Source organism: Chiroxiphia lanceolata, chromosome 1, assembly GCF_009829145.1.
Source record: "Chiroxiphia lanceolata isolate bChiLan1 chromosome 1, bChiLan1.pri, whole genome shotgun sequence".
NCBI lineage: Eukaryota > Metazoa > Chordata > Aves > Passeriformes > Pipridae > Chiroxiphia > Chiroxiphia lanceolata.
In genome coordinates, this window is record NC_045637.1 from 134,111,666 (window position 1) to 134,130,774 (window position 19,109).

The 19,109-nt window shown below is 36.8% G+C and overlaps 1 protein-coding gene across 4 annotated transcripts in view; it reads left to right on the forward strand.

Annotated features, from left to right (window-relative positions):
* LOC116785439 (ATP-dependent translocase ABCB1-like) overlaps nucleotides 1–19,109 on the forward strand; it is a 49,395-nt gene that overhangs the window by 12,608 nt on the left and 17,678 nt on the right. For all 4 annotated transcript variants that reach the window (XR_004356542.1, XM_032684962.1, XM_032684952.1 and 1 more), the window contains exons 5-18: nucleotides 55–115; nucleotides 1,421–1,568; nucleotides 2,903–2,969; nucleotides 6,603–6,794; nucleotides 8,181–8,352; nucleotides 9,477–9,601; nucleotides 10,310–10,481; nucleotides 12,059–12,172; nucleotides 13,155–13,265; nucleotides 14,232–14,357; nucleotides 14,544–14,747; nucleotides 15,103–15,273; nucleotides 17,410–17,571; nucleotides 18,893–19,075. Coding sequence is in view for 3 of the 4 variants with exons in the window: in XM_032684962.1 (XP_032540853.1) it covers nucleotides 55–115; nucleotides 1,421–1,568; nucleotides 2,903–2,969; nucleotides 6,603–6,794; nucleotides 8,181–8,352; nucleotides 9,477–9,601; nucleotides 10,310–10,481; nucleotides 12,059–12,172; nucleotides 13,155–13,265; nucleotides 14,232–14,357; nucleotides 14,544–14,747; nucleotides 15,103–15,273; nucleotides 17,410–17,571; nucleotides 18,893–19,075 (2,008 nt within the window). In the remaining variant the exon portion in view is untranslated. The remainder of the gene's footprint in view (nucleotides 1–54; nucleotides 116–1,420; nucleotides 1,569–2,902; nucleotides 2,970–6,602; nucleotides 6,795–8,180; nucleotides 8,353–9,476; nucleotides 9,602–10,309; nucleotides 10,482–12,058; nucleotides 12,173–13,154; nucleotides 13,266–14,231; nucleotides 14,358–14,543; nucleotides 14,748–15,102; nucleotides 15,274–17,409; nucleotides 17,572–18,892; nucleotides 19,076–19,109) is intronic.

Sequence of the window (19,109 nt, forward strand, 5' to 3'; positions counted from 1 at the left end):
CTGTAAAATGTCATCTATTTTTAAACTCATTAAAATCATCACACCTTTTCTTAGAAAGAAAAAGAAGAAGCAGAAGAAAGGGGAAAAACCTAAGGTGGTCAGCCCGTTTGCTCTGGTAAGATTTATTCTCTCTGTATATGTGTACCTATATATTCATGCAGGCACATTTCAAAAGGCTAAACAAAAATGATTGCAATTATGTTAGTGCACTGCATCTATCATACTGTCTGTACCAAATACTTTGAGACTGCAGAATACTGGCTATAGCATAGAAATCAAGCAGTTCCCTTTGTGGATGCAGTTATATTAAAGAAGCTGTCTTACTACTGTTAAGGATTCTTAGGAGTCTTCCCTTATAAGTGATCATGCTAAACATACCCATACTAGATTTTTGTTTGTGAAAGATAGGGATTTCCATGTTCAGTCATTTCTTCTGGCACAATAAAAAGGGCATCCATGTGTCTACAATTATGTGTGGTCTTGTCCTCTAAATTACCGGAGTCAGGTACTAATCATACAGATTAGGTCTATCAGTCATTATTCAGTCATCTGAATCAGCAGTAAAGAGTAACTCTGTGGCATTGACGAAACTTAAAATTAAGAATTGAGTACTAAAAAGTACTTAAAATTCCAGATTTTTTCTGTATATTTCAAAAAAGTATTTCAATATTTAATCAAAATCAGTCATAGGTCCTCTTTTAGTAATGCTGAAATATTTTCTTTTTTTGTAGGTTTTGTATGCATGATACACAGCAATGATATTGCAAATAACAGACATAAAACTATAGTCCATGATGCTGGACAATGCCCAATTTCTTTACTTTGCTATATCAGCTTGCACTTGTACAGTTACATCATAGGACAATAATTTAAGTCAGTAATCTTAGCATTTTACAGTACAGAATAAAGCCAATGGTTTTGTAACAGATGAACTCAAACTTTATTAAGTTCAATGGCAGGAGGATTTAGGATTTCAGTACATTTTTATGTCTGTAGTACATTAGGAACAGTTTTTCTGACTGCATAATAATGAATTTGAAGTAAAAGAGATTATTGCCTTGATTATCACAATGCCATTAACATTTCTTATAATTTGAACTTTATATGGTGAACTTAAAAAGGGCAAATTTCTTGTGCCTTGTTTACCTATGGCCTTTCTTACCCAGGTGCCTATATGAATACATTAAAATCGTACACCTCTCTAGTTTTGAGAGTTTATAGCATAAAAGTGCTTATGGTGAAGGGATTTATTCCTGTACATTTAAATTGTTTTGTAAACTGAATTTCTAATCAGATGAAGTTGTAGTTTTGTGACAGCAGGTGTACAATTGATAGTTTTGTCTTTACTTTCTTGACTTTGTAGACATAGCATTGTGTTAGCATTCTAATACAACAGTTAGAATTCATTTCTCACTTACAGTTTCGATACTCCACCTGGTCAGATAAATGGTTAATGATACTGGGCACTATTATGGCAGTAGCCCATGGAAGCTCTCTCCCTATTTCGATGATAATTTTTGGTGATATGACTGACAGCTTTGTTGCTTCTGGAGACTTAAATTTTACAGGTAAGAATATATCTGCTGTGCTGAGAACAATGGCTTGTATTTAAAAAGAGATGGGGAGATTCAGACATCTTGACAGGACATACTGATGTCAGAAACCCCTGTGCTATACTATCACATGAATTAGTAAGTCATGTTCATTGTAATAGACATACACTATATTTGGGGGGATTTTTATTGTATTTTTTAGTTTCTGCGTTAGTAGATTTTATTTTTGACTTTTTTTCTCAAATTACCTGCTACAGTGCACATTCAATAAATCATGTTTAACTGTGCTTGTAATAAACAGAAAGTGGCTGGGTTTCCATCTCTTCAGCATGGGCTCTTGTTGATTCCCTTGCGTCAAATCTGACAGTTATAGTTTATGAGGTGAATCAGATCAGCAGGTAGATTAATTGGAGATTCACTATCAAAAATAAAAGTACTAATTTTCTCTGGGATCCATCTGTTGACTAGCCTCATTTGCTGAATCAGAACTGTGAAATCAAACACAAAGGAGGGTAGGCATGCACTGCTAGATACAAGAGGAAGGAGTGATACTGTCACTTTGGTGTCAACACATAGATCAGATTATGTCATCCTCTGAACTCAGAGCATCAGTAAGGGACTCTAGTGTATGGGTAGTTTTTTTCATCAGTCCTCCGAGTCAAAGGGAAAGGGTTTGAAAGGGCTAATCAAATCTAGTCAATCAAATCTAGTCAATAGTTACTAGACTGGTGGCACAGTCCAAGGGTTCAGCTACTTCTGACCATGGGACTCGCATTGAGAAATCCCATCTCCTGGGGGCTGGGAGAGAGAAGGAGAAGAGCATCTTTGGCCATAGGTGTGCCCAGTCTTTAAAATTAAGCTGCCAAGGGAGAGGAACCTCAGTCCATCCCACTCCTACCAGTGTGATGCCAGTGCCTGCAAGGGATGCCTGGAGCCTGGAGAGGGGACCTACCTATGACTTGAATGTTGGAATGAGAGGATACAGGCTCTTCCGGAAGAACATTTGGGAAGATGAGAAGGGAGTGTCACCCTCTATGTCAATGACCAGCTGGAGTGCATGGAGCTCTGCCTGAGGTTGAGTTCCTTCTAACCCAACCCAATCTATGATTCTATGTATGCTCAGGAAGACTTTTTAATCTCAAGTTACCCTGTTACGGTCTTGTAGTCAGTGGAGTTATGACTAATCCTGTATTAGTAAAGTTCATTAATTTTTGTTAAAATTTTCTCCTTTCATTCAAATCAACTCAATTCAAAACACGATGTAACAACTCCGAATATGCTGAACAGCATGCAGGAAAGGTAATTTGTTAAAGCTTGCTCTATTAAAAGTATTTACTCTTCTTTCTAAGGACTGAATTCTTCTCAAATGAATTTCACTGCAGACATGCTCGAGAAGCTGGAAGAAGATATGACAAGGTAATTAGAAATTGGTATTTCCTCTTTTTTTAGTGTAGGCACACATTTCTATTCAAGCCATTCTTCTCCCAAGAATATTTTGCTCACTTTAAACAACACAAAACCAATGATTGATTGAATAATATATGTACCTAAAGTTTGGCACATGAGATTATTTGAGGCACTGGGAAGATTCTTGAACATCCCCAACCATTCCCCAAAATTTCCCTGTCATCTCTTGCTCTCACCCATTCTGCCCCCATTTCAGGGGTGCTCCGTGTTCCAATGACATCTGCATTGCCTTCTTTTTTACTTCTCTTCTCTGAATTCATAAAGAGTAATTGTTATGCTAAAAAATTATGTTGATTATTGTCCATCGATTCCTTGAGCTGTGGTGATTCACTTGCAAAAAACAGAATTTAAATTGTCAGATAATATCTGCTTTGCTGCCAAAGCATCAAGTGCAACTAAATGGCTCTCTGCAAATATCTGAAAGGAGGTTGTAGTGAGGTAAAGGTCTGTCTCTTCTCCCAAACAACAAGCAATAGGACAAAAGGAAATGGCCTCAAGTTGTGCCAGGGGAGGTTGGATGTCTTCGTGGGAAGGTTTGTCAAGCATTGGAAGAGGCTACCTAGGGAAGTGGTTGAGTCACCGTCCCTGGAGGTATTTAGAGGATTTGTGGATGTGGCACTGAGGGACATGGTGCTGCGTTAACAGTTGGATTCAAGAATCTTAAAGGTCTCTTCCAACCTAAACAATTCTACGATTCTGTGAAATTATCTGCAGAAAATACAGATTTAGATTATATGCAGCCTTAAATCTAGCATTCTAGAGCAGGCAATAGCAGAAGACAATATTCAGGAGATGCTGTTGCTAACAGAGCTCCATAAAGAAAAGATCAAATAAGCAGAAACATAAGCTGCTAATAGATGTGCTTTGTTAAGGGGCTTTATTAACCACTGTCCACACACTTGGTTTATGCAGGATGTCTACAGTTGATGTGCAATTTCTTGTACCACTTCAGGTTTTTTTCTCAGGTTGAACTCTGTTCCTCATTAGGTATTGAAAAATATCTGATGTGGTCTTCAAGGCAATTGTCTTTTCTGAAGAGAGGGAAGAGATAAGACGTTTGCTGTAGTAACTCTTGCTGTTTTATACCAAAGTACATTATCATTTCTGGTAGCAGTGGACTGTAAAGTAACATCATTTAGATTCAGTAGTTAATTTTGTAATGAAAAAACAAAATCGATTTACACCAGAAAAAAAAAGTTCTTTACCCTAAAATGAATAAGCAAATTAGGAAAAGGCCGTTACTTAGAAATGAAGAACTTGTATGTAATGAGAATGAACTGACAGGGAATTGGCATTTATGCTTTATAGGAGAGTATGGCCACACAGTTTCTTGCTCCCTCAACATTTCTGTCAGTCTCTGACACAAATGCAAGCAATGCATACACACCTTCAGTGGGATATCCTTTTGCCCAGTGATTTGAAAGCAAATTTGAAGGCAGAATTGCAGAACTAAATAATTTGTGCATGGTTGAAGTTACACTAACTGTTCTGTGTTTAGTAAATACCTGATGCCTACTTGCACAATATTTTTAAAGTCTGTTTTATGTTTACTCTAAATGAACTTGAAAAATAGTTGTTCTTACTACCTATTAGATGATAGAACTTGTTTTGCCCATTATTTATTTGCTGAGTGATCTCTCCCTGTCCTTATTACCACCCATGAGCTTTTAATTGTATTATTCTCTTCCCTGTCCAGCTGAGGAAGGGGATGGAGCATGTTGGGTTGGGCACCTGTCTTCCAGCCAGGGTCAAACAACCACAAACATCAGGCATGCCACCTTATCTTTCAGTCATTAACTCTGAAAGTACAAGTATGAATAAAAAGCAGCACAAGTTTCTCTTTAGAAACAAATTGTTTAATGAGGAACGTATTACTTCTTAGCAGCACAGGAACAGGTTTCTAGATAGAGCCTTGAGTTAGTGATTTCACTGGTTTGAAGAAGCAGCTGGTTGTACCCACTCCTTGTTTCTCTAAGAATGCCTGCCAGCAGGTCAAATAATAATAAAACCTGTTTACAAGGACAAAGTTCTCAAAGAGGTGTGTTCAAATACTGAAATATACACGTGGACTGGTTGTGTTTGTTACTCAAACAACAGCTTACCCAAACCCCTACTATTTCTCTAAAGAAAAATAACTATTACTTTACAATGCACTAAGCATTTACTCTCTGATTAGTTTCAGCAGCGAATTTACAGAATATGTTTCATCAGCATGGAGTCTGGCAAAAATGTGAATCCCTTTTGAGACAATTTGTCATGAAACAAAGTCCAAGCGTAAATCAATTCTTTGAAGTCATATAACATCATAAAATAATTGCCTAAAGTAATTACTGCTGAATTTAGATGCAGTGCTCTTGGGGTTAGTTTGGGAAGGTTTTTTTAAGTTTGTAGAGTTTTCATGAAGCTGAATGTGATCAAAGTCAATATTCAACTAACCAGCATTCTGTTAAGCATTAACCTGCTTTTATTAAACTGTTTCGATTAAACGCATTTCATAATGAGTATGGTTCCGAAGTCCCTAACTAAACTGTAAGGTATCATAGCTGCAAGAAAGACTGGATTAAAATTTGAAAATTTTAATCTGTAAAGCCATTCTCTCCTTTTTTGAGCAGAGCATTTGCACACAGATTCCTGCAATTTGCTCCCACCAAGGAGCATGTTACAGTTCTACAGAATCAGTATGCATAACTTAGTACACATGAGTGAAAGTCATAAGAGTTTTATAGCTTTTTGCTCATTATTTGCTTTTATATAGATGCAGTATTCTTATAATTACAGATATATACACCCTGAATATTTAATCCTTGATTTTGGTCATACTTTACAAATGGAATCAGTTCAGATATATTTTTCTGGTTTAATTCTGGTTTAAGTTCACCTATAACTGATTCTGATGTCAATTGTGTACCAAATCAAAATTGATTTAATTCTTTTTGAATGGTTTAAAGTTGTGACTCAAGTTGTGTTCCAGTTTGAGAAATATAGTGGTTCACACACTCCTGGTTTGGATTTGACACCCTGCACAGGGCTGAATTAATTTAAAATTAAAATATCAGCTATGCACAAAATAGAGAGCAAAAGAATTTTTGATCCAATGGCATTTGCTTGCAATAGATGTACATGTAGTAATGCTGTATTCTCCAATCAGGAAACATTTCCAGCATCCGTGCATATTTTTATTTATATAGACAGACACATTGTATGATGTAAATGTTCATATAATATAGGTATATATGATTAGGTCTGTCCATGTGTGTTAAAAATGCTAGGGAGTTTTTGGAAGTGACACACGTATGTGAAAATGATATTGTATCTGAAATACAGTTCTAAAATAATCTTATGAGAAAATGCATGTTAAATTGACAAAAAAAAAAAAAAGAAAGGTAGTTGCTGTCTAACTATATCTTTGTTTTGGTTGTTGCAAAACCCCCCCCCGACATTAACTACTATTCATAGAAAACTTATCAAGTTTTACAGAGGTCTGAAACAGAAGAAGTAAGCATCATGCTAAATTCAGACTGGTGAGGTAATTAAAATCAATTTAAGAGATTCTTGCTTTTTTTGCCTTTTTTTTTCTTTCAGATATGCATACTACTATTGTGGAATAGCAGCTGGTGTTCTTCTTGCCGCTTATTTACAAACTTCATTCTGGACACTAACAGCAGGTCGACAAATAAAAAAAATTAGAGAAAAATTTTTTCATGCAATTATGAGACAGGAAATTGGATGGTTTGATGTAAATGATGTGGGAGAACTTAACACTCGTCTTCTAGAGTAAGTACACTATACCTTTCCCAATGTTGTTTTACCTTATTAAGCACGTCGGAGTTACAATTTTTTTTATTTTCATTGTGAAATAAGTTTTCAAGTTTTCTCATGGAGAGTCTCAGAGACTGAATTTCTAATACTTCTGATGCTGTGTTACGACCCGCCCCAGGAAAAGGGGGGAGGGGGTAACTCAGGTTTTTAGCAATAATTCCCTTGGGGTGGATTAAAGTGAAACGACACTAAATAATCGGTGTCTGAAAACATATACTGGCAAGGTTTATTTTAACAATTCTGTATCAACAGGCATGCTAGCAGTTTGGGTGCTGTCATACAACAATGTGACACAGAGATAACCTTTGGGGGGCGAAGAAAATGCATAGGGGAGAGAAAAAACCCAGGATGACAGTAAGGGAAAGTAAGAGAAAGAAAAGCTGAGGGTGGACAGATGTATATAGTCACCGCCCACGGGGTCCAACGATGCTTCCATGTCTGAAGTGGTGGCCTTGATCTGCTGGGGGTGAAGGAAGGAAGCCCCCACACTCCAAGAAGTTGTGAGTTATATCCATGGTCAGTGTCGCGGGCCGTGCCTCGAGCCTCCAAACATCTCCCGGGTCTGTGCTGAGTTTTTTTTTGAGTCTTGCCTGGTTCCCGCCTTTCCAAATTAGCAGAGGGAGGGAGGGGCCTGATTGCTCAGCAGAGGTATCAACAGTCAAAGGCCCGCGAGCTGGGCTTCTTGCCTTTTCAGGATTTCACACCTTCAGCACTGGAGGGCGGGAGGGGCCCAATTGCTCATCAGAGGTATCATGCAAGTCAAAAGCCTGTAAAAGTCTCCTAGAATGCATGAATCATTAACCATTTCAGTCTCTGACATGCTGGACTGTCACAAAGATGTCAGAAAAGCTTTTTGTTGAGTTTCCTTGAACTCTGAGGATGACTAAGGCCCAGCCTATGTGATTATCCCTTGGGAGAGAAAATATAATTTGTTTCTGTGCACACTGAAGACTGAATAAGGTGCCAGCTGACCTCAGCAGTGCGAACAGCTTTAACTGTATAACAAGATTTTCCTTTCTCTTTCCCTAACTTTTATTCCCAAACAGACCACAAGTGCCAAATTGATCAAAAATCTGAAATCAAGAGAGTGAGAGTAGTTTTACACTGTAGAGGATTTCAACCTTTTCAGAGAAAACCAGGTTTATAGCATTACGGTTTCACAAGAAATAGGAAATTTTCCTTGACCACACTATATAGTGCTTTACCTTGAAGAAAACTGTTATTTGGAAACAATTAAATAGTAAAGATTGCCCTCCACACAGATGATCATGTAACAAAACCGAAAACGTTTGTTTTCCTTTCTACATTTTTCTTCCTTTCTGGATCTAATTTGTTTTTCAGTGATGTCTCCAAGATTAATGAAGGAATAGGTCACAAGGTTGGACTTCTCGTTCAACAACTAACGGCATTTGTAGCAGGATTTATTGTTGGTCTCGTAAGAGGATGGAAATTAACCCTTGTAATACTAGCAGTTAGTCCTGTCCTGGGACTTTCAGCAGCCATCTGGGCAAAGGTAGGTTAACATACATTCAATGTCAGGTTTTATATTAATGAGAGATAATGAAATAAATCTACATATCTGAAATTCTTAGTGTTAGAACTTGTTGTTTAGTCCAATTATAGCTTTAGATAACACTTAAGTACATAAACTCTTAGATGAACTGTGTATCAGCACCCTCATGTTCAAGGCCAGGCTGGATAGGGCTTTGAGCAGCCTGGTCTAGTGGAAGGTGTCCCTGACCATGGCAGAGCAATTAGAACTGGGTGATCTTTAAGGTCCCTTCCAAACCAAATCATTCTATGATTGGATGATTCTATGTAGTTTCAATAATATCATTCTTATAGATTGGGCAGCCTTATTTGATTTGAAGCTGTTTCTGCCCATATAGCACATTCCCATACAGAGAAGTAGCATCTGCATTTATAACTGTTTAACCACATCCACATAAGTACTTCTTCTGCTGAAAGGAATAATTGCACCTCCTGAAAAATAAGGGAATAAATTAGAAAAAAAACTTGGTCTCAGACACAGAGTTTCTTTCAGAGTTGTTAACAACTTTGGCAAGAAATTTTAGACAGACTTACATGAGAGAAGGACCAAATTACTATGGGATTAGAATGACTTACATTTGTAGTTTGAAAGTCTTCACATTTTTATAGTAATTTATTTTCCCTACATTTTAAAGGTCATGAAAGCTTTCTCTATCTTGAGTGAGTATATTGCAGAAAAGGTTAGAGAAGCATGTGCCATGCATGTCTACTGGCTGAGTCTTCACAGACTGTGGCCAACTAATGTAAGTGATAGGGCCCTCTGGCTAATGTAGCCAGAGATGAGAATGAGCTGAGAAGATCTGCCTGGGGAAAACCACACCAACTCACTATGAGCAGTCATCTAATCTCCTGCACCAGGTGAAAGCGGAGTGGAAAATCCAGCCCTTAGCTGTTTACAAAGGGTAACATTTAATTATTTGATTGAATTCACAATATACTTAAAATCTGGATATTGGACATTCTGCACTCATACATAATATAATCAAAAGGCTTCCTATTGGAAGAAAGTAACTATGATAAAAGTCATTATGAAGTGCTCGAGCTCATTCTATTTTTCCTATGTCAAAATATTTGATCTTGTATTAGGTTCTGTCTGCTTTCACTGACAAAGAACAAGCGGCATATGCAAAAGCAGGTGCTGTTGCAGAGGAAGTTCTGGCAGCAATCCGTACTGTAATAGCTTTTGGAGGACAGGAAAAAGAAATTAAAAGGTAAGAGCAATATTTGCTTTCATCAGTGGATTTTAAAGTCCTTGTTTCAGATAGTTTGAAGTTTTCTAGTATCTTTGTTGTTGAAAGTCTTGTTTTCTGCATTTTTAGGTAATGGAAGATTGTCTGTTAGAGACTATTACAAGGTTCACTATGTCTTGAAAGATAATCAGTTATTTTTTTAGAAAAGTCAAAATAAGTTGATTTGTTGTCTCTGCTTTAGAGGGTATACAAACTACTTCATACATCACACAGTGAGAGCTTTAGACAAAAAAAAGGTCCCTTTCACGAGAAGAGATAACAATATCCTTGGTACTCTGATTACTCAGTAGCTGTGAATGTCCTAACAAACAATATCTCTATTTCCACTACTGTAAAACATAATTCTTGTGATATATTTTAACCTTTTATCTTAAGTGGTTCACTATCAAAACTCACTGACCTTCGGTTTATTTAAGGAACTTGAATGCCAATCCCTGACCTCCAGTGGCCTTTTATTTCTACATACCAGGTTGACTGATGCTGGCCTTTTTAGGAGTTACCTTAGGTTACCCTGTTCCAGGATTACCTTTGTACAGTCTTTGGGTTAGATATTTTATATATCCTGATGTACTTTGTGAGCATGCTTGTCCTAACTCATCTGCACAGTTTTTGGTGCCGTGTGCCGTGGTACAAGTGTAAGTCTATTTTGAACTTCTTTCTTTCTTCCAGATACCATAAAAATTTAGAAGATGCTAAAAGGATTGGAATAAGAAAGGCTGTTATAGCTAATGTTTCTATGGGTGCTGCTTACTTACTGGTATATGCATCATATGCACTGGCCTTTTGGTATGGAACTACTTTGGTCTTGACTGATGATTACACTATTGGCCAAGTTTTGACGGTAAGTATTAAGGAGTAAATTCTCAATAACAGTGAGAAAAGAACGTTAAATTATATAATGAGAACTTATTTGATTTTAATGAGAGTTATGGGCCAAAACTGGCAAAGTAGAATCCCTTCTGAACAAAAAGATTCTCACCACAGAAGTCTACATGTTTCCACAGCATCTCAAAATCTATATGAACCTAAAATAAAATATATATTATTTTCCACTGTTCTTACATATTTTCTGACTTTCATAAGATCAGACTGATATAGAAACAATTCAATCCAAAGCTGAAGTACAATACCCTTCTTAGTTGCTATTTGCTTTCAGATTTATGGATCTGAATATATTTTCAGCATGCAGAAACAAATACTTTTTTTTAACTGTTGTGTGGTCTAAATAGATAATTTTTTTTTATGTTTTGCGCTATGAGAGCTTGGAATCACTTCTCAGTGCTTTTAGAAATTGAGGGGGATAAAAATATATTTGTGACTAGGAAATATGTAAAAAACCCATTATTCATAAGTCGTAACTTAAATTCTTCTCTTGATGTGGCAACCATTCTAATTTTGTATGAGATATCAAATTAATACGGCAAGAAGAATAACTTTGTTAACCATAATAAAAGCCCAGACAGGTGACCACATGCATATATTGATTTATTTTTTAAACTATCTGTTTTGTTTTGTTTATGAATCACTGAAGTTCATGAAAAATGTCTCTGATATGTGTTTTTGGCTTTTTGGAACCTTTTATGCAGGTTGGCACTCAATGAGGTTCATGAACTTGTGTGTAATTTATTCTGTTCAAAGTCTTTGCAATTTCTGTTGTCTATGTTGTAGTTCATTGAATGGTGGTTTTATAACAGGGATGGGAGGGTGTGGCCTTGTCATGTGTTAAATATGTGAATAGCCCCTATTCAAGACAGTGGGTGTCATGGACTTTGCTCTGACTTACTGTGGCTGTTACAAGCTCTGAGCAGCATCATTTAATTGCCTTCTTTTTTTTTTATACTAGCTGAAAGCAATAAACTATGCTACTCTGAGAAAACAGTTTATTTGGTTTTTTTCTCTTTCTTGTTTGCTTGCACTCCCTCTCATTGAAGCAGAGGGATCCTTTATTACTTTGTGATGGAGAAGCTGGATTTGTATCCCTCTATTTCACTGTAACTTTGAAAGCAGAGTGATAGTGCTTTGCATATCTGTCTTTGTTTCCCTGGAAGATATGTAATATACTTTCCAGTCTTTGGAATGTCTTTGGCCTAAGAATGAATTAATACAAAAAAATCTCGAGACATCAAGTAAAAGTCCACATTTTTTGGCATAGATTTTACAAGTCTCAATCAGCTTTTCACTTCTTCTCAATATGTTTGCAGCATTAACATTGTGCATGAGCTCAGTTCTCAGCTGACTCTTAAAAAGCCCTTTTCTTAACGTTATTCTCTGGTTTCAGTTTTTCTGTAATTCTAGATTCCTTAAACTTCTGTTAACAGGCATGGAGCCTCCTGACGCAAAGATATTTAAAGTAAATAAATAAATGTAATTCTCTGGTTTATAAGAATGAATATATGTCACTGTAAATATTTCTTTCAGGTCTTTTTCTCTGTATTGATTGGAGCTTTCAGTATTGGACAGACTGCTCCAAGCATAGAGGCATTTGCTAGTGCAAGAGGAGCTGCCTATGTGATCTTTAATATAATAGACAATGTGAGTATCCTTGCCCTTGTTATCATTTCAAAACTTCTTTTGAAGATAAGAGACCTTTCTTTTTAAAGACAGGCACTGTTTATGGAAATGAAATTAATCAGATTAAATAACTGTGTAAAATAAGCAGAAATATAAAGATAAAACCAGATAGGATGTGTAATTATTAGTCAGTTCCTCTTTGTCTTTTAGAATTATCCGTCCTTGCTTCAAAGGTAAAAGTACTGGATCTCTGAATCACTTGGTTTCAAAGGGTATCCTCTGATGTTTTTATCATGAAGGACATGTCTGTGGTGCTGTAATCACATGATTACAGACAATGTAGGTATATGAGCATAGTTTTCATGGTATCAGTGACACCAGTGGTAGTGTGAGTGCCAGCAAATCAATAAAACACAACCTGGTAAACTGGATATGTACCTCAACTGCCAAGAGATTCTAAAATCAGGGAAGCTGTGATTTTGCTAGCTAATGAGGCTCTATGAAATGCAGTGGCATGTTTTGGATTATTGTTAAGGTATACTTCAAGTTCTAGACTCACCCTGGATGGAAACAAACCCACTAATGATTAAGAAATCTGCTTCTGAGTAATGATCAGCAGATCAATTTTTTCTCAGACAAATTGTTTCAGCAGAAAGGCCAAAGCTATAAATGAACAGTGTATGAACAGCTCATTAGAGATGATGTACTCAGGTTAATCATCAGGCAGTGAAATGAATCTCAGATTATGGCTAGCTGTGGGTACAGTCTTAAGGACATTTGCTAAATTCACACAAAAGCTTAATGGAAAAATTATAACAGTATTCTTGCATAAGCCTATCATCGATGCAGCAACGAGGGAGCAAAACATCATGCAATATTTTTCTTTCAGAAGTCTCAACTAAATTACTTAAAACCCACATTTAATGTCTCTGAAGAGTAATGGTGCACTCCAGGACTTCTTTATGAAAAAAAATGGGGGGGTGTTGTATTTTATTTTGCACAGGAACCTCAAATTGACAGTTACTCAGAGGCAGGTTACAAACCAGACTACATTAAAGGAAACTTGGAATTCGAAAATGTTTACTTCAATTATCCATCCAGACCAGATGTTGAGGTATGTAAATGACACTTTATATATATTAGAGTTAAACATATGGATGATTTGTTGGGAAAAAAAAATCATTAAGAAGTGACATAAATTAAATTTCGTTGAAAATATAAGAATTCCAACTTTCTGTCTAAAGCTATAGTAAGCATGGCTATGCAAAAAACCATATGTATTTCTATCAGAACCTAAACTTACACCCGAACCCAACTGTTTGTGTATTGTAATAATAATGAGATCGTGGGTTTCAGAGTACTTGCAATGCAGCTCTCTGATGACTGTGTGTGAGAAAGCAGATCCAGCAAGGACTTGCTATACATGGAATAGAGATCAGAATCTGTATTTGTCTGTCTAGACAGAGAATAAGTTTGCTTTCTGAAGCACTGTTATAAATCCATAGTCTTGATTCAGTGGAGATGGAAGACATTTGAATGATTTCTGAAAATGTTTTCATGGGCAGTGTCTTTGCAATACGTAATTATTTCCTTCCTTACCTTGAAGGAAAATCACTGGCCATGATGAAACAATCTTTCTTACTTTTGATAGGCAGGAAGAAAAGACACAGAGCTTTCAATGATGACTTTTACATAGCTTCCCTGTAGTTTGCATGGTGCATTAAAAAAAAAGTGAGGCAACATAATACAGGAATATCGCATCATATTGCATTTCTATACTATATTTTAGTTTTGGTAGTAATATTATTATTATTTTGTCATATGAACTGGTTCATGAGAGAGGTAATTGTGAAGTGTGTTGTATAACACATTGATATTGGACCAATTGTGATGTAAATGTAAGAAATTAAGCTGAAATCATATTATCCAAAATTTAAACCCACATTTACAAATTTTATTTTGTAGCAGATTCTGCTACAAATACAAAGGGTATTTTATTGTAGTCTTCATATTTTCATCAAATTTACACTGATATTTCTACATACTGTTATGTTTTTGACTCCCTTTCCTATATGCACAGATACTGAAGGGCTTGAATCTCAAGATTAGTTCTGGCCAGACAGTGGCCCTGGTTGGCAGCAGTGGCTGTGGGAAAAGTACAACTGTTCAGCTCATCCAGAGATTTTATGATCCCAAGGAAGGCACGGTAAGATACCTTAAGTGAGCTGACTGCTCTATATGTCACACTTGTTGAAAGCCTAGTTCTGGCCTCACTCACCTTGTTCCAATGATATGGTGAAGTCTTGCCTAAAAAGGCATGTGCCAGCATGGAAGAGAGGTTCCTTGGTCAAAACACTCAGTAAACAATTTTTGTCTGCTTCCTTACGATTAGGTTACCATTGATGGGCAGGATATTAAGACCTTGAATGTAAGATATCTGCGGGAGATTATCGGTGTGGTGAATCAGGAGCCCGTGCTCTTTGCTACCACTATTGCAGAAAATATTCGTTATGGCCGTGAGGATGTCACCATGGAAGAGATTGAAAAAGCTACCAAGGAAGCCAATGCTTATGACTTCATCATGAAGCTGCCCAATGTAAGCAGACCAGTTCTCCTGCTGAACCAATTTCTTCTAAACCCTCTTGTGCCAAATAGTTCCTTAGGAGGAACGCTTGTTAAGAGAGGAAGCTATCCTTGGAGCTGTGAATATGCAAAGCTATGCAGAGGTTCTCGTAACTTTTGAGAAAAATGTTAATTTTATATCTTCAGGTCATGATTTGGCAGGTATTTGAAGAACTATTAGAATTCCAGGAACACAAATGATTAGGCGGGTTTATCCAAGTACGTGTTTATTCCTGTAAAGGAAGGGGTGATTCTTTTCTTCACACTGCCTGTCTTTGCTGGGAATACTGTACCACTGAGTGTTTTGAATGTGTGTGGTTGTCTTGTAGAAGTTTGAAACCGTGGTTGGAGAAAGAGGGGCACAGCTGAGTGGAGGCCAGAAACAAAGAATAGCAATTGCCCGAGCTCTGGTTCGCAATCCTAAAATTCTTCTGCTTGATGAGGCAACATCAGCTTTGGATACTGAGAGTGAATCAGTTGTGCAGGCAGCACTGGACAAGGTCAGTAGTGTTTTAAAATGAAGCAGGTAAGCAGGAGCCTAATATTTACTTTTTTCCCTGACTTTTGTTGACAATAGAGACGCATAAAACAAGAAAGGTAAACTTTGATTTGGCAAATGTTCTGTGTAAGGAGAATTTTTGAGATCCTGCAAGTATTCCAGAGAGGAATCTTATTTCAAGTGAGAAGATGGAATCATATTTTCTGCATTATTAAGCTTAAATCAACATTTTCTTGGTGTAAATACCATCCTCTGATATTATCTGCCTTACTGACATGCGTATTGTTGTCAGTCACCTGCTTAATTAACTTATGAAGCCTAACAGACAACCATTACCAGCATGTCATAATTGTTTGTAGCAGTGACTTGGCATGAAATACTCCAAGGAAACACTTGCTTCAGTTAACATGAATTCTTCTAGGTGCTTCTTTTGTTCTTAGTGTAGAACTGTCTTGATAATGGACAGCTCATCCATCGTCTCTATGTTTACCTTACAAATTTGTATCCTTGTGAACCTTTGCAGAAGACCTAGGGACTCATAGAATCATAGAGTGGTTTGGGTTGGAAAGGATCTTTAAAGATTATCTAGTCTCCACATGGAACAGGGACACAGTCCACTAGATCAGGTTGCTCAGAGCCCCATCCAAGCTGGTCTTGAACACTTCCAGTGTTGGGGCATCCATGACGCTGGGCAACCTGTTCCAGTGTCTCACCACCCTCATAGTAAAAATTTTTTTCCTTATATCTGATCTAAATCTACCCTCTTTCAGTTTAAAACCATTGTCCTTTGTCCTGTTACTACAGGCCCTGGTAAAAATCTCTCACCTGGTGGTCATAATGGTGGTCACCCTTTAGGTACTGAAAAGCTTCAATGAGGTCTCCCGGGAGCCTTCTTTTCTCCAGGCTGAACCCCAGCTCTCTTAGCCTGTCTGCATAGGAGAGGTCTGTTAGCTGTCTGGTAGTTTTTGTGGTCTTCCTCAGAACTCGCAGTACTCCAGGTGGGATCTCAACAGAGGAAAGTAAAGAGGGAGAATCTCCTCCCTCAATCTGCTGTCCACGCCTCTTTAAATGCAGCCCAAGTTACAGTTGGTTTTCTGGACTGCAAGCACACATTGTCAGCTCGTGTCCAGTTTTTCATCCACCACTATTCCAAAGCCTTTCTCTGCAGAGCTGCTCTCAATCCATCTGTATTGATGTTGAGGATTGCCTTGACCCAGGTGCAGGGCCTTTCACCTGGTCTTGTTGAACTTCATGGGGTTCACGTGGCTTCACTCCTCAAGCTTGCTGGAGACCTGAATGCTATCCCCTCCCTCACGTGAATAAGGTGCACCTCTCAGCTTGATGTCATTTGTAAATTTACTGAATGTGCACTCAATCCCATTTATCTATGCCAATGAGGAAGATATTAGATAGTATGGGTGCCAGTATGGGCTTCTGAGAGGTGTCACTGAGAATGAACTCCATTTGTTTTCCAACGAAATTCCACTGCTTGGGTTCATTACTTTGATTAGTTAAGCAAAAATTTGCTTGATCACTTTCATACAGCCTCATGATTAAAATGGCAAGCTCTGACATTTGAAACATTAGGAGTAATAAGTTTATAAATATCCAAAGATAGGTAGATAGTTGAACTAATTTTACAAGAAATAGTAGGAGGTTTTATTTTCACTGTAGCTACTTGAGTTAACAATGACTTAGAGCTTAAAACACTGAATTTTTTAAAATATGAGTGTGAAGTATTCTCTAATGCTTCTGCGTATAAACTATTTTCCATGAATTTTAAGGTTTAAATTAAGAACTATGGGCTTAAATATAAAAATTTCTAGCATTCTTAAAATTTTAAGGTTTGTAACATTCTAAAATTTTAAATATTGAGAATTTTGTTTAGATATCTATGATCAAAATTGTAGGATGTATGTGTGCCACAGTGAATGATTGTCTCTTCTTCATTTTCAGGGTAAAGATTATATTTTTGTTTTAAGGTACTCATTGAAATATGCTTTTAAAGGTTGTTGGCAAGTTATATTTTCTGTGAACCCTTTTAGTGTTTCCTTTAGGTCTTATTCAACTTTAGCATGCGGAGGAACACTTTTTGAATTTACTTAGAAACACTCATATTAAACTTTGCTATTTCTAGGCAAGGGAAGGACGCACCACGGTTGTAGTGGCTCATCGGCTGTCAACAGTGCGAAATGCAGATCATATAGCTGTGTTTGAAGGTGGAGTTGTCGCAGAGCAAGGAAATCATGTTAAACTGCTTGAGAGGAAGGGAATCTACTACAAACTTGTTAACATGCAGGTACTTTTCTCGCTATCTGTTGCCTCATTTTGGTTTTTGTTTTCCTCACCCACAGTCATTGTATGCTATCAGAAGTACGAGGAATTCTGCAGAATTTGTTAGCAGGAAAAAAAAAGTGCTTTGACAGGAGAACAGTAATTTGAGAGAAGAGACCACTAGTCTTGATACAATACCTATTTAAACCCAGGATAGCACATTTTTAATCCTCTAGGTATTTAAACCTGAAAGAGGGAAAAGAAAAATAATCCAGCTATGCCAAGTGTGAAAATATGTTTTGAAGTTCTGAAGACAGAAAAAAGAGATTAGAAATTATAATATCAGAAATGTATTCATTATTAAGTGAAGACCAAAACACTTTGATATTTACATCCCAATGTCCCATGTGACCATTAGGTTATAGCAGAGCTTCACTTTGTTTTACTGCATAACCATGTCCAATAAAAAAACTGAAACTGCCTCCTCAATATGTCAGATGGAAAAGAGTAAACCAGACCAATTAAAATATTTCTTCATAAAATATAAGAATGCATTTGGTTACCTTAGATGAAAAGTAACTTTGTATCCAAGCAGATGTGATTATGGGAAAAATGAGGAAATATAAAATGGAAAGAAAATTTAAAAACAAAAAAAAAATAAACAAAAAATGAAAAGCAAGAAAAAAGTTATTTTTATTAGTAGTGCAAAAAGCAGGAAGAAATAAAAACTTTCTGGAAAAAAATAAACACAAGTTGAAGGCAACTTTGACTCCAGTTACTATTAAATACCTTAGGGGTGGGGAGAGATTTATTTGTTCTGTCAAAGACACTGGCAAAACTACCACCAAAAGTAGGGCTCTTTTCCAGACTGCTCAAGTTTTTCAGTCAAAATCTCTTTTTGGCCTGTTTCATCCTGAACTTCCATATTCCATTTAAAGTCAAGAATTGTGAAGAGTGTTCTGTTGTAAAGAGGGTTAATTTTTTATCTCTTCATGAATAAACAGTTTATACCCTGAGAACCCAAGATGAGTGCAAATGGTTTACCCTCAATTTAAAATTCTGTTAGTAGTTAATTCATAAAAAAAAAAGAGCAGCCACTTTCACTCCCCTGCTGTCCCCTCAGTATAAGTATTTTCTTGAGAGGTGCGATACTCATATGAATAAAGCTCTGAAGACAGAGATCTACTAAAATAATACAGATTTTCATATCTCCTTTAAAGCATTATATGTTGTTTCCCCCGTATCTCTTTCAACTGAAACAAAGTTACTTTTACTTTGATTACCTTATAATTTTGAAAGTAATATATGCATAATTAATCTTAGCATCACATTCTTCCCACTTTTAGGCAATAGAAGCTGAAGTTCCTTCGTCAGAAAAAGATGAGAATGCACTAAGTGTCCAAAAACGTGAATCTGAACCAGAATTTGAAGAATCCCTATCAAGAGGATTGAGAAGACGATCAACTCGGAGAAGCATGAAAAAGCCAGGAGAGCAAGATGATGGCCCTGATGAGAAAAAAAGTTCACCTGTAAGTATCTTTGTAGAGGTGTTAGTGAATTTGA